At 42.3% G+C, this 15,504-nt stretch overlaps 2 protein-coding genes across 5 annotated transcripts in view; one reads left to right on the top strand and one right to left on the bottom strand.

Annotated features, from left to right (window-relative positions):
* FAM185A (family with sequence similarity 185 member A) overlaps nt 1–3,710 on the bottom strand; it is a 48,014-nt gene extending 44,304 nt beyond the window's left edge. For both annotated transcript variants that reach the window (XM_069801773.1, XM_069801774.1), the window contains exon 1: nt 3,188–3,710. In XM_069801773.1, coding sequence (XP_069657874.1) covers nt 3,188–3,581 — 394 coding nt within the window. In that variant the 5' untranslated portion in view covers nt 3,582–3,710. The remainder of the gene's footprint in view (nt 1–3,187) is intronic.
* Nucleotides 3,711–3,912: 202 nt separating this feature from the next.
* CCDC146 (coiled-coil domain containing 146) overlaps nt 3,913–15,504 on the top strand; it is an 81,253-nt gene continuing 69,661 nt past the window's right edge. Inside the window, exons 1-2 of one of the 3 annotated variants that reach the window (XM_069801749.1) lie at nt 3,913–4,118; nt 14,663–14,829. In XM_069801749.1, the coding sequence (XP_069657850.1) occupies nt 14,674–14,829 (156 nt within the window). In that variant the 5' untranslated portion in view covers nt 3,913–4,118; nt 14,663–14,673. Of the gene's footprint in view, nt 4,119–14,662; nt 14,830–15,504 lie in introns of those variants that run through there. The other 2 variants (XM_069801750.1, XM_069801751.1) reach the window with 2 other exon arrangements.

Raw genomic sequence — 15,504 nt, 5'->3', positions numbered from 1 at the left:
AGAGCTCAGATAAAACGGTCTAAACAGAACAGAGTTTACATCCTCCTCACGCATTCAAGGAAGGCCAGAGAAAAGCCAAAGTGCTTGCAGAGCAACAACAGTTTCTTTCTGTTTTGAGCTATGTTTTTACAAGGGATAAGATCTTTTGCTTATGCAATGATGTTTAATGGATAATTCTTTCCTAAATAAAGAAGAGGAACAACACAAGCATAAACTACTACTCAGAGAACCCAGAAACTAAGCCAGAGCTGAATGGACACAAAGTAGAACCTCACTGGCAAGTAGCAATTCTACTTCACCGAGTACAAAAAAATATTTATATTTAGGAAATATATCTCTGGATTTGCCTGGATAACAGCATGAACTGACAATACTAACATCATGCTAATTATGGGGTGACAAACAGCAACTAGTAGAAGGGGGCTATAATCCACAGACCATCCAGGGAACCTGAATTGCATGAGCTTACCACAAACCCATATGGAACAGCTTAGAAACCTACAAACTAATAAAACCTACTTCAAGAAGGAAGGCTGTAAGACAGTCTGCAGGGGTGGTTGACATTCAGACTATCATAAGAATCTCAAAAGACAGGACAAAAGCTAAATGATTTTTTTTTTTCCATCAATCATGATTCATTATTGAGACCTTTTGGGAAGGTTCCCCACATTGAAACTCTTTATGACAGCTGAGATTCTCCAGATCTCAATACAATGAATTCTATCCCCAAGAGTAACCAAGTCTGGAGTAACACATAATAGTCACTCAGAGATCCTGAAGAAACTGAAATATTAAGTTACTAACAGCTACAGTAACCAGACAGACCTGGTACCAGAGAAATGAAGGGTAATAAATGAGACGCTGGGTTTCAGTTTGATTGTCTGTAATCCTGGGATGGACTTTCTGAATGTACTACAGACAAGCCAAGGTAATCTTTGCACTTGCCAAGCAGGAAAGAAAAAAAAAAAGCTGTAAGAACGTAACTGACAATTCTTAGGGAAGAGTAAAAGCTACAAAAGTCTCTTGGAGAAGACAGTCCTGCTACAGTTCAGTGAAAGAGTCAATGAATACATAGTTAACAGTTGATTTGTTTAAGAGAATGAACTTGGATTTTCAGATGTCTTTAACAAAACACTTAGTCCTGTATTGTCTTTTAGGTGTAAACTGTGCATCATCTTCAATACTACATGAATTCGGAAATCAGCAGAAATACCAAGGTTGAAAAGTTTCATCAGTGACACTGAATTATTCAGACTAGTTAAAAAAACTCACTGACAAAATGCAGAAAGACCTTGGAATACCACTTACTCAAATGATAAAACAGCAAGAATTTGAATGGATGGTATGCCTTGTGGGACTTTTTGCCACGAGGCATGGAGTTTGCCAGGAAGCTCCTACCCTGAATCTGTTTACCTGTTTAAGTGGACACTTGGAAGAGAGATCCACTGAGGGGCTGAGCTATATCAGGCTCAGAAAATCCCCCAAGCTGAAAAGAGTTGACAGCTAAGAGAACACTTAGATGAAGTATCATGCATGTTTGTCCTGTTCTTACTCTTCCCTGAGCACCTGTTTATGACTACTGTTGGAGACAGAACAGCGGGCTAGCTAGACTCATGCTACAAATCATTATGCCTATTCTAACATAGACAAAGTAAAGCACACTGAGGGCAAGGAGGAGGAGAAGCCCCTGATTTTATTTACAGAATGTTTGGCTGTATATTAGTTGTTAGGAAACAAAAGAGACCATAAGTTTTGGTAAACATATTTAAGAAACACACCTTCAGTTATCAACAGTGCTCAAAAAAAGAAAAAAAATGTTGTAAATTATAGGGATGAGTAAGACTAGAAAATGAAAGAGAATACTGCTGTGATAAATCCATAGCACTTCTCCATTTTGAATGATATACAGTTCAAGTCCTTCTAAATGAAAACATGAAAAAAACCCCAACCCCAAAAACCAAAAAACGACATAGCAAAATTCAAGATATAGGAAAAAAAATAAGAGAAGATAAAAGGTGCAGAATGTCTTTGCTGTAAGGGTTTGGAAAAGCTGGAACCAAGAAAATATAACACCACACTCTACAAAAGTCATAGATGACATGTATGAAGTGTAAGTAGAATGAGATTATTTACCATTTCTCATACCACAACTGCAGCAGAGCATCAAATGAAATAAAGCAGCAGTCTTGAACAACCACTTGAAGCAAACCAAAGGACCGTGTTTTTTGTACGCTGAAAAGTTTTTCCAGCACAGTGAAACTTACTCTGCACTGTACAGGCAACGGCACAAATCCATAGGAAAAAAACCCACATCAATGACTAAACACAAATCTCTCTGGGTCAAGTACTTCCTAAACCTCAGCTCCCTGAGGGGAATTATCCTAGCAAGCTTGCCTTTTCCTTCCCTGCCAGTATTTCAGTCCAGCACAGTTGTTTATTGGTTTCAGCCACTACAGCTGCTCTCCCAAGTTGTTTGTAGGTTCCCTACCAGAAACCCTGCATAGATTTTTGCCTTGTGTACCAGCTACTAGGAAGACAGTTAACTCTATCCTAGCTGAAACTAGGACATGTCCAAAAAGATAATGCAAGACTTGCACGAGACAAAGGAGCCCTTCTTGGCGTTTTATCTATATTGTTACCTTCCAAACGTTTTTGATCCCTGTCTCAGCGTAACAACCACCAATGTTGCTGGTAGATCCAAACAACCCTACTGGGAACAACCTTTAGCTGCAGGTGTGCATAGCACATACTGAGGACTGCTGTCTCCCAGCTGAGCTGCAGTTACATCTTTCCTGGAACACCAGCTGTCAGGGCAAAAATAAAAGCGTGCGTTGTAACTATCACTCAACAGCAGAAGTTTCAGCATTAACTCTTGCTGACAAGAGGGTCAGCAACAAACCATCTACGCAAACACCGAAGAAGTCAGGAAAACGCAGAAAAAAACCGGGACTCTTCGAACCTCCTTAATGCGAGGGGGCACGACGCCATTTCCGAACACCCGCTGCCAACAGCGCTTCCAGCCGGAGCGGCAGCGGTGCCGGCACAGCCCCCGGTGAGCGCCACCGCCTGAGGGACCGACCCCCTCTCCCCGCGGGCTCCCCGTGCCAGCACGCCGCAAGGAGAGGGCTGACAGCCGGCCGCGCAGCCGCCTCGCCCGCCGAGGGACCCCCGCCGCCGCTTCACCCACCGAACTTCACGGGCGTCCTGACGTCCACGGCGGTCTTGCTGTCCACGCCGTCCGCGACGATCGCCATCTGCTCCAGCGCCTCGTCGTACTCCACCCGGACGCGGTCCTGCTGCCGGCCGCGGGGCGGGGGGCTGCCGCCGGCGCCGCTGACGGCCACCAGAACGCGGTCGGCGCCCGGGTAGCGCTGCGGGTCCAGCGGGCGGACGCTCACCTGGCAGGGCAGCCGCACCCGCAGCCGCCCCCGCGGGCTGACCGCCAGCGCCCACTCCCGAAGGGCCTTACGGCCGCCGGCCTCGGCGGAGCCGCTGCAGCCGCGGCGGGGGGCGGCCGGCCCCCACCACCCGCCCGCCGCCCGCACCGCCAGAGGCCCCCAGCGCGGGGGCAGCGCCCTCATGCCGCCCGGCGGGGCCCCGGGGAGCCGCGGCAGAAGCCCCCTGAGGCGAGGCGGGGCGGGACGCGACGGGGCAGGGAGCCGCTCCTCACGGCGGACGGCCGTTACCCCCGCCCGCGCCCCGCCACGTCACGTCACGTGACGCGGCTGCAGGCGGGGAGAGGCACCGGGGCGGCCGGTAAACAGGCGGCGGCCGCTGGCGCGCGCCCGGGCAGCGACAGGCGCCAGCCCCGCCCACCCAGGAGTCTCCCGGGAGTCGTGGTTCGCCAGCGGGCGGAAGGAACTACAGTCGCCGGAAAACGGGCGACGCCGGCCGTCCTCATCGGCCTATCAGCCAAGGGGGGAAGGCGGAGCATTTCCGTAGTCTGCTGCTATTGGGCAGCGTAGCGGGACGCTAAAGCCAATCGGGAGCGAGGGTGAGGGCCGGGGGCGGTCGAGGGAGGCCGAAGGCGGCCAGCCGGCGTCGCCATAGGGACGGGGGACGCCGCCCGGCGAGGCGGGGCCGGGCCGGGCCGGGCCGGGCCGGCCGCGGCCGCACAGGTAAGGCCCTGCGGCGGGCCGGGGTCTGCGCGGCCTGGAGGGACTTGCGGCGTCCGGGGCCGGGACCGGGGTCGGGATCGGGGGAGGCAAAACCGCGGCCCTAACGCAGAGGTGGGAAGCGAGTCCAGCGGTGCCGGGCCTCGGGGCCGCCTCAGTCCTGTTTGAGGCGTCCCGGGTGGGCCGGGGCCCGCCCGCCTCCCTGGGTGCCGGGAGTCTTCCCCCCGCTCCGGGGGGCCGGGGTGGTGCCACCTCGTGCGTGAGAATACGAGGTGCCTCAGGGCGTGAGGGCCTTTTCCGTGGTCCCCTCGGGCTGATCGTGGTGCAGCCAAGCCGCGGTTTCCAATGGAAGAGCCGTGCTGCTTGGGTTTCAGCCTGCTCAGCTCCCTGACGCAGCAGCCTCTGCAGCCACGGGATTTAACGCCTGCAAGGAGGACGCAGGGAAGAAGAGAGGAATGGGAAGGGGGAAATGGCGGGGTTTTGGGTGGCAGCCTGGTCTTTGTTACGCTTAAGCCTACAGTGAGACCGCAGGCGTTGAAATGTCCTCGGTCAGAGGATGAAGAAGCAGTTTGGCAGATGTGCTGGAAAAACAGTTTTTTCAAAAGTGGTGTCGCAGAGCCCCAGAATTGGTCTCTGTAGAGGCAGCTCGGTTAACATGTTATTTACTGTGACTGATTTTTAGGAGTTAACAAACAGCCTAGCAGTTCTAAAGCCAGCCAAATAAATATTTTCCTGAGTTGTGTACAAATACGTCATGAGACGATTGTCCTTATAGGGTTTACAAACAAGTGGGGAACTCCTGAATTCGGTTAGAAAGACTTTTAGGGACTTCATAGTCCACATTATCACTGTACTATGATTTTAAAAAAAAGAAGAGGTAGGGGATGTGGGCATAGATCATGTAAAGTCAGGGGCTGCATTCTTGTCATAGATGTCGTTTACTGCCAATAACGAGAGTGTAACGCGCACAGAAAGGTGCGTTGTCTTAGCTACGTTGCAACACAAGAAATAGTAAAATCTGGGTCTGTTACTTTATTTATTTGCTGCCTTTTGTACTCCATGTGTTGTTTTTCTTCTTTTCCAAAAATAACTGTGCAAGCTGTGCAATGTGATATTTGGTCATCAAGCTCCTTTCATCTCCTTAGCCTCCTTTCCATTTTTATCACTGTCTGGCATTGATTATGAATCTGAAATGAGATCTGAGTGTCCAAGAGGAAAGAAGATGGCCCTAGCTTTTTGGTCCATCTGTAATTTTCACTGTGGAAAGTTTAATAAACATTCATATTCATCAATAAGGCCCTTCAAGTTAAATTATTTCATTGGTTTACATTATTCAGTCTCAAAAATCATTAAATGAAACACAAAAAGGGCCAGCCTGCCATATGACAGTTTAGTATAGGAAAATAGTTCTAGAAAGACAAAAATGTATCAAGAAATATCTTGGGACATGACAGGGGATAGAAATAATTTTTTTCACATCTTCAGAAATAGTTGATTTTTGGAAAAAATATTACAAAATTCTCACTCTTGAGACCAAATAGCAAATCTAAATGTTTGTTAGAGAATTTGTCAGGGAAACCGTTACAGACCTGTAAGAAGTGTGGTGCAATGTGCTATAATTCCACTAGATGACAGCCAATTCAACAAAGAACTCTATTAACGGACTGTTCAAAGGGAATCCCAGGTCTTTGGTTAGGTGGGACCTACTACTGCCACCGCTTTCTCCCTGCAGTCAGTGCTGCTGTTCCTTATCATTGTTTCCTACCTCCTCTTAAACGCTAGTGCTGCTTTCCAACTGCCTCCTTTTCCTCCAGTATCTTGGTATTTGATGCTCCTCACGTAGGCAGAGGTTTATCAGGTTGGGCTCTGTACTATGCTATGCATCATCTTTAATATTGTCAAGTTTTGCGTGATTGAGAACTTTGTTCAAGAAACCATTCAAAGATGCTTAAGCCTTACCTATGTGTACATTTCACTGCTTTGTGTTGTTTTTTTTTTCATTAGATACAGTCTAAGCTCACTTATATGGTTAAAAATACTGAAGAAAACAATAAAAGTAATTGCTAGGAAGAAGTTCTTCTTTCTCCATACATATGAAACCTCATGTTTTTCATGTTTTACTTATGCCATCTATATTTTGACTATAATATTGATTCAGTTTCATTTCAATGCTCTTGATTGAATTCCAGCCTATCCCATATCAGCTGGTATGGCACACAGCAGAGTCCAACCGTAAAATGAGATTTATTTTAATCTTTAATTTTCTGACTTGTCACTTGCAGGAAAAGAAAACTATATCAAATTTATAAATTAAGATTTATATTAGAGCTCCAATTTCAACATGCCTGCGTGATTCCTTAGTGAATTACAATGCTTACTAGCCATTTTGCCATATATTTTGCCATATATTTACTTACAGTGTTGGTTCAGGCCAAAGAATATTCTGTATTTCATGCAAAAAATAACAAAAACTGGACGTTATAAAGTGTTATAGAATAGATTTTAAAGCCAGAGCATTATCAGAGGTGCTTTTAGGCTAAGATAAGTGAGAGAGATATTTCAAGGGAAGAGGAATTAAATAAAAAGAATATACAGGAGAGGCTGTGGAAGGAATACATTTTTTGAACTTTTATATTTGGAATTAATCACAGAATAAGATCAGACTGCTTCAGGTCCCCACAGGGCATAAACTTAGTCTGCCTGGGCAGGATTAAGTTCACCCATTTGCTATAATTGTAATGAAGAAATAATGTGACTTCACTGCTCAGGAAAATGGGGCCGCCCTGCAGGAGTGTTCTTGCTGGTGTTACACCCATGCTGAGGCTCCTACCTGCAGATGCAAGAACACTTTGAGTTAACATCCAGCGTTTGGGCAAAGTTCACTGCACACAGGGCTAGCTACTTATCAGCATTCCTCCATATCATAAGGCTTAAGAATTTTGTAGTCAGAATATTTTTTCAAGTTTATTAAAAATTCTCATGTAGTCAGGATATTTTTTCCAATTTTATTAAAAATTCTCATGTGTTTCTATTACGAAATATTTGTATTACACTGGTTTAGTTCTTTTATTTGTATTTTGTAATTCGTATTTTTTTCAGTGATGTATTTCTGAACTGCTTCCTTGAGCCTTAGTTCTCAAAGCATGTCTAGGTTTCAGTGGGTAGGCAAAGCATGCTTTGTTTTTCCCTCAGTATTTTAGTGTGTGTATGGTGATGGTAACCATTTCTTCTCAGAAATGGCAGAGGGAGGCAGTCTCCAAAGCACACAATGGTTTGGATTTCAGGGATTTTTTGTTTGTCATGCTACCAGAAATTCTCTGAGGAAATTAAGTTCCTCATGGAAACCACATGAAAAGGGAAGTGGCAAATCTTACCATTCAAATTCTCCCTGTCTTAGCCATATCTAATTAGAACTCCAGCAGATAAAGTTTGTGCGGCTCAGGGTGATTCCATCCCAAATAGCAGAAACTTAAAAACAAGGAGAAACAATGGAACTTATAACAGAAATTGTTATGCAGTTTAGGTGTGCGTTGTGCTCTCATTCTCCCAAAGTAGTTGTCTATGAGGTTGTACAGTCAAATCAAACAATCCATTCTGAAATACATGCATATTATAATGCCCTATTGTACATGATGTAATTTTAATTTTAATGATCATTTAATGTTGGCATAGCTTTGTTGTTTAAAGATACATCCCTTCATGCTGAAGCACAGGCTCTTCCCAGTTAAAATAGGTCTGCTGCTTGGAAGACTGTAAGCTTTAACTTTAGGAAAGAAGCATTTAGAAAATAAAAAATTTTAGGGGATGAAAAGATCACTGTGTGATTGAATAAATCCATGGTACTCCTATGTAATTAATATTATCTGTAGCTCTCATCTCTTCCCTTCTCCTTAAAGAGGATATGGTAGAACTGGCAAAGTTTTGGAGAAGGATGACAAGGACAGTGTAAAGCAGAGAAGGGCTTCCATGCCAGTGACAGCAGGTAGATTGGCTTCTTCAGCCTGGAAAAAGGATTATCAAATGAATATACAATGTTAGAAAAAACCTTGTGGCATAGAAATATTGTGATTATTCAGTGACTCATCCAGTATAAGAACTGGGTGGCATCAAGGAGCCAGATTTAAAACAAACAAAAAGCACTTGTTGCTCACATCATGCAGAGATAAGATGAAAATCTCCATTCCCCTGGATTTTGCAGATAATGGAAATTTTGCATGAGTTCAAAGATGGGATGAGTTCAGGGAAGCATCACCACACTATGACTGGTGGATTCTTCTGTCCCCAGGCATCTGGTGATGGCTGGAAGTATGCAGAGCTAGATCAGCTTTTGGTCTGAGTAGATATTGCTGTTCTGATGTTCCAACTACATTACATAATTTTTCTAACTAATGCAGCGTGAAACACCAAGTCAGTTGTCTTGTTTTCAGACTAATTTTTATTTTCTAATATTTGTGTGCAAAAAGAGGTAGCATGAAGATGTAGATAAATATCCTGAGGTTTAGACTGGATATTAGGAAAAACTTATTCATCGAAAGGGTTATCAAGCATTGGAACAGGCTGCCCTGGGAAGTGGTTGAATCACCATCCCCGGAGGTATTGAAAAAACGTGTAGATGTGGCACTTAGGGACATGGCTTAATGGTGGACTTGGCAGTGTTAGGTTTATGGTTGGACTTGATGATCTTAAGGGTCTTTTCTAACCTAAATGATTCTATGATTCTATGCCTCACTGTTCATCTAAGGTTCTGTTCATTGCCTCCCTGCTCTGGGTACTGCCCGTCTCCTGCCATCCTCACTGCCTGCAGGCAGATGGGAAGGTGCTCCGTAGCAACGTCCAGAAAAATTAGCCAATTGAGCTCATAACATTGGTTGAAATTTTTCAGACTGCCTTAGCTGATTTTGCCTGAGAAAGTAGTCATAAAGCTGTTCCTCTTGCAGATCAGTGTTGATGAGGAAGGTATCTCCTCCTGCAAGAGAAGGAAATAATACGTAACATCCGTGGATGCAGCTGGCTGTGGAAGGAGATCTATGTCTATGGCCTCAGCTCAGCTTAACGTGAATTTACACCCATTTGTTTAAACCTGGCTAAACCTTAGACTTGTGTTAAACAAAAAAAATGTCTTGTGAGTTGGAGCATTTACCTGTCAGTCTACACCAATGTAACTAACCCAGCTTTAACTGAAACAGATCAGATTTGTGTGGCAGCAAAGAATGAGGGAGGGAATATATTAAGAAACTGATAATTTCCATCAGGAAGGAAAGTAGCATACATGTCAATGTATAATGTACCATCTATAAGTCCAGTTGCGAACCTGCATGTGATACTAGTAATTAGCTACTTCCATAAATATTTCCACTGGAGTTAGACTACTTACACAAATAACTGCTCATTGTTTTAATTGACTCCACAGACTTCCCAGTCTGGCCTGATGTTATCAGACTGAAATTATAAATTATTTTGAATGTACATTCATACAAAAGTTGTAATTGAAAAGATATTATTTTAACACATACTCTTCAACATATAATAGTTTTTGCCTCCAGCAATAACAGTGTAAATAGTTTAATATTATTCTAATCATGAATTCATACCTTTAATTCTGTAACAATGGCAGAGAAAAATAATGTGCTTAATACTTTTTTTTCCCCTTTGTGCTTGAAATTCAAAAAGCATGGGCTTGAAGGGTAAGACTGTGTGACTGGTATCAAAATCTTACTGATGCTTTTCTGAACCTGAATCTTTTTCTAATTATTGGCTCAGTGTTGCTGCCAGTTCTGTTTACTGTCTTTGTCAATGATCCAGACGAGGGAATCGAATGCACCCTCTGTAAGTTTGCAGACAACACCAAGCTGGATGGGAGTGTTGATCTGCTCGAGGGTAGGGAGGCTCTACAGAGGGATCTGGACAGGCTGGGTAGGTGGGCCAAGGGCAACTGTACGAGGTTCAACAAGGCCGAGTGCTGGGTCCTGCACTTGGGTCACAGCAACCCCATGCAGCGCTACAGGCTTGGGGAAGAGTGGCTGGAAAGCTGCCTGGCAGAAAAGGAGCTGGGGGTGCTGGTTGACAGCCGGCTGAATATGAGCCAGCAGTGTGTGCAGGTGGCCAAGAAGGCCAACAGCATCCTGGCCTGTATCAGAAATAGTGTGGCCAGCAGGACTAGGGAAGGGATCGTCCCTTTGTACTCAGCACTGGTGAGGCTGCACCTCGAATACTGTGTTCAGTTTTGGGCCCCTCGCTACAAGAAAGACATGGAGGTGCTGGAGCATGTCCGGAGAAGGGCAATGAAGCTGGTGAAGGGTCTGGAGCACAAGTCCTATGAGGAGCAGTTGAGATAACTGGGTTTGTTTAGCCTGCAGAAAAGAAGGCTCAGGGGAGGCCTTATTGCTCTCTACAACTGCCTGAAAGGAGGCTGTAGCGAGGTGGGTGTTTGTCTCTTCTCCCAAGTAACAAGCGACAGTACAAGAGGAAATGGCATCAAGTTGTGCCAGGAGAGGTTTAGATTGGATATTAGGAAAAATTTCTTTACTGAAAGGGTTGTCAGGCATTGGAGCAGGCTGCCCAGGGAAGTGGTTGAGTCACCATCCCTGGAGATATTTAAAGGACGTGTAGATGTGGTGCTTAGGGACATGGTTTAGTGGTAGACCTGGTAGTGTTAGGTTAATGGTTGGGCCTGATGATCTTAAAGGTCTTTTCCAACCTAAATGATTCTATGATTCTAATTTTATAAATGCAAGGGATTAAGATAAAGTTTAAAGGGGCTCATTGGTATATGTTAATGAAGTCGATCCGTTGAAGTGTAGTTTCCTCAACAGAGATTTTTATAAATTTTGTGTCTTCTTAATTAGTCTAGTTGATGCATCTTCATACATGGAGCTGCATCTCGTCATGTTCAGAATGAAATGTTACTACTTTTTGCATCTGTCACTCTGGAAAGAGTCAGTGCAGCTAAGTATCACCTCTCTGGATTCTGCACTGACTTGTATATGAACATTGCTGTTTGCTAAAGAGATACTGAAGTAAAGGTGCTGGCATTAGTCTTGGGAATCTGAGTTCCGACTTTTATTATTATTGCTGTCGTGAAGCTGTTTCACAAGACAGTTCTCAGCCTGATTTGACCCAGGTTGCAAAACAGACTTGTAATTCCCTTTCTCTGCAATTCTGTGTGTTGGATTAAGGCTGTGATATTACTTGCAGTTCTACAGTTTGAAAACATCCATATTTGTTGAACTATTCTGTAAATTTAGAAATCATGCCAACTTTCATTTCTATCTGAATTAGACTGTTTATTTATCAGATACAGCAAAAATACAAATTTTCCACTTTTTGAACTTTATATATCCAATTTTGTATAAGATGAATTTTAAATTTAATTATGTAGTAGGTAATTGAAGAATGCTAAACTTATTTTGATGTCCCATAAACGTACATATCTTTTGTTACAGCCTGTCCCCTTCCCTCTTAAAAAGGAGTGGACACTAGCGCTTATCACACTAGCTAGGGCTAATTGTTTTCCTCTGTCTCAGCTGTCTATAGTTGTGTCTTAACATAATATTACAAACTTTTCAGATTCAGAAGATTGTTTTTGTTCTCTCCCTGCCCATCAAATTGGAGTCTTGGTGAGGACTCTTCTGTACTACCGTACTGTGAGGAAGTGTATTTTTTGACTGGTGTCAACTCTATGTTTCACATATAAGTATCGACAAAAATGCCTCCACCCATGAAGGTCTCGGGTTTTGGCATTGTTCTGCTTAGAATTTCTGACACTGTGCTTTTCCCTCTGTCTAAATTCTTCCAGCATGTTTAGAGGAACAAATAAAGCAGCAGCAGCAGCCATAAACATGAAATGCATATGCTAAAATATTCAGCAGTTCTTTATAGATGAAAAATTGCTCTCTATTTATAAATGTGTATACATGTTTATGTACAGTATTTCAGAGTTTATTTCTTGGCATCTATGATGTTTACAGTGGTTTCACAATGTTTTGACTCCTCCAGGAGGGATCATGAAATTGCTTTTTTTTCCATAAGCAAATACAGCCGCTGAAATCTCTCTAAAAGTCAAAATGTTCCTGAAGGAATTCCAAACAGCACTGAAGAAAGTCATAAACTCGCCAGTTTAAATTTCACTACCTTTATAGACAAGTGACTTTTCAACCGGTAGATACACACAATGCAACATTTTTATATACATCTTCCTACCACAATTATAAAAAGAAATTAAATTTTTCTTAACTGTCAGCTTTCTGGCTTTGGAATGCAAAATTGCTCTGGTTGTTTCATTGGAGATATCTGGTATATACTATTGAAATTTTTTCTTGATTTTATTACAGTTGTAATTTTGATTGTCCTTGATTTATAATAAAAAGCTCTCTTTCAGCAGAGAAAGGCTGAATGATGTCAAGACTGACTAATTTGAGGTGGGTTCTGCATCTTTGGCAGCTGATATGTGTTTTGTAATGATTTTGTCCAACAGCAGAATACGATGTTCTCTGCAGAGTAGTTATTCTGCATAATAATTAATCTAGAAAGACCTGCTGCTATCAGGTGAACACCTGCAGAAGTTGGCAATCTTTCTCCCAAAATTTTGAACTAAAATACTGTGATACTGATTTGTCTATTCATTTAATCTAAAGCCAACTTCAGAGAACTTGTGAAGGAATTCTTGAATTCCTCCATGTGCGCTGTGTCTCCTCTTTCCACTGTGCTTTGCTCTGCAAATACTCTATGGCTCCCCTGACTCCCTATGTCATGGCAAGATTTCTGTGTGCCTTGGAAGTCCTTCTGACCCCTCTCTTCCTTCTGTAAGATGCTTATTGCCTCTCTTTAATCATCGCAGCTGTCTTTACATATTTCTCCTGAAATGTTTGTTTCTTGTTTTATGCTGCCTTCTTGCAAAAGGTATTTTAAAACTCTTTGAATATACAAAGCTCTTAATGTGGTGTTATGCCAGAAGACGTTTTTGGCAGCTATTAACTGGCATTTGATATAATGACAAGTACCAACCTGATAGACATTGCTGTCTTATCAGGGTACCAGGAGCATTGTATCCCCTTGTATTCCACCTCCCATTTCCCTCTTCATCTCGGCATTTTCACACACTTCAGACAGTTCTGATGATTGATGCCTGGGAACATAATTCTCAAGTGCTGGACTGAGATAGTAAACACAAAGTGAAGTTACATGAAGTTATAGTAACTTGATGACATTAGGTCTCATCTTGTTCAGAAGTAATTAATAAATATCCTTGATCTAGCTGTTCCTAATGCAAGAATCTTAAGAGATTTCTATTCCTAAATGAGAGCTATAAAAGTGGGATTTTCTCAAATATAATTGTAGGAAAGTTATCTTTTCCAACAACCCTACTTGTTCCAACTTTCTTTTATTTCTCTTTCTGTGTATTTATTAAAAAACTGTGTTACCTAATTTGAAATCTTCAGGATAAAGCTTATACCAAGCTATGATTATAAAATTTGGATTTTAGCCTCTTGCAAAGCTCCTTCTTTTGGGGAAGAAAAAAGGGATTCCCACACTGTACTAGGGATCAAAATAAAGCTTGAATCCTGTGAGTTTTATTATTACTCTTGAATTAGCTGACTTGGATATTTTTCAAGGTTATTTCAGAGGTCACAGATACTAAACCTGTAACCTGGTACATAACTGAAATGTTAGTACTACATAGGAGCTCTGACATGAGGAGATTTCAGAATAATTATTTTTTCCAGTATTTTTGTACCTCCTGTTCTCAGATTTTATATCATGTTTTCTCTTTTTGTATGGTTTCGGGGTTTATTTGTTGGGTTTGGGTTTGGGTTTTTTTAAGTATGGCTATGCAATGACTTAAAAACATGAATAATGATATTAATCACACAAGTTAGACCAGTTCTTGTACTCAAGATCTCTGTGTTCTGTGAAGGGGTTCCTTTTGCAAGGTCAACAGACACTGTGAAGGATGGGCTTACATTGGATGGAGAGAAGGGGAAAAACATTCTTGGATTAATCTTATGGAAATGACAGAGAAAAGTTTATAGCAGTTATACCTATAGAAGTCCCATCCACTTGGGGATTTCCTTTATAAGGACCTGCCTGAAGGCAATGGCTGGACTCCCCAGTTTAACAGATTTCCAAAACTCAGCTGCTCAAAGCCCTAAGCAAGTTAATTTAGTTTTGAAGTTAGCCCTGCTTTGAGCAGGAGATTGGACTAGATGACCCCAGAGGCCTTTTCCAGCCAAAACCTATTATTCAGTGCCTGTTCTTTAAGAAATATTGTTTTGCATGTTGTCTAACATTTATGTGAAAGTAATACAGCCAACTATTAGAGGATTTTAAAGATACTCAGACAACGATAGAGTGATAGTGCAGCCTTTTACAAGTCTTTCATGAAGTTATAACTGTAGACACGCCTGGTTTGCTCACGTTGTGACTTTTGTTGTTTGAACGTAGGTCTCGCATGTCGATGTTGTATGCTTTACACTACACATTTATCTTGCACAGTCATAAATATCCCTGGATCTAATTAACTGTATTTTTGGGTTTTTGTTACTTCCTAGGACTTCAAACAATGAGTCAGGCTGGTGAAGAAAGTTCCAGTTCCAGTGACACAGAATTGGAAATCAAGAAGGAGCAGCCTGTCTGTGCTCTAGCTCCAACAGTTTATAGCCGAGATGAGGGATCCACTGATGTAACAGCAAGTCCTGCATTTCAGTGTTTAGATGAGGTACCATGTACCCCAGCTTTCTCTATCTATAACAGTGCATACTGTGTCCAAATCAATTAATCTGAAATGTGTATATTTTGTTGTTCGTAATTGAAGGTTGTTACCACAGCTATCTGTAGCTATTTCTTCTCTGATTTTTTTTCTAAGTGGTAAGAACATTTTGTGAAGCAGAAGCATACATGGGGCATATTGTTGCTGGGGATGGTTAAACCACGACAGCTTAATAGATAACCATGTTATTTTTTTCAGTGATCATGGCCTTAAGGGGAATGAGAATAGAGAGGTCTTGTTTTTGAAGTATTCTAGCTATATAGGTAATTGCATCATGATTTTTAGAAAGACTCAATAGCTGCAGGAAAAATCCAAGGTAAGTGGCTCCAGAGGCACTAATAACTGATGATGATGGAAGAAACCTTTTGGAACTCAGTTTCTTTTGCAGACTTTTCTGTGTTAAGGAAACTTTTAGAATACTAGAAATATTTTAGAATTTAAGATATCAAATACATATCAAATGGAATCCTTAAAAATGTAATGCCAGAAGAGACATTAAGAGATCATCTAATCCAAAATTTACACTGAAGTAGATTCACTGCAGATATTTGTCTAATTTGTTCTTTAAAAGTTTAACTGATGGAGATAGCTCTTTGGGCATCCTCTTCCAGCATTTCATCATTG

The sequence above is a fragment of the Haliaeetus albicilla genome, chromosome 14 (assembly GCF_947461875.1).
Source record: "Haliaeetus albicilla chromosome 14, bHalAlb1.1, whole genome shotgun sequence".
Taxonomy (NCBI): Eukaryota; Metazoa; Chordata; class Aves; order Accipitriformes; family Accipitridae; genus Haliaeetus; species Haliaeetus albicilla.
Note: the sequence above shows the minus strand (reverse complement) of the source record. Positions and strands in the feature narration are given on the sequence as shown.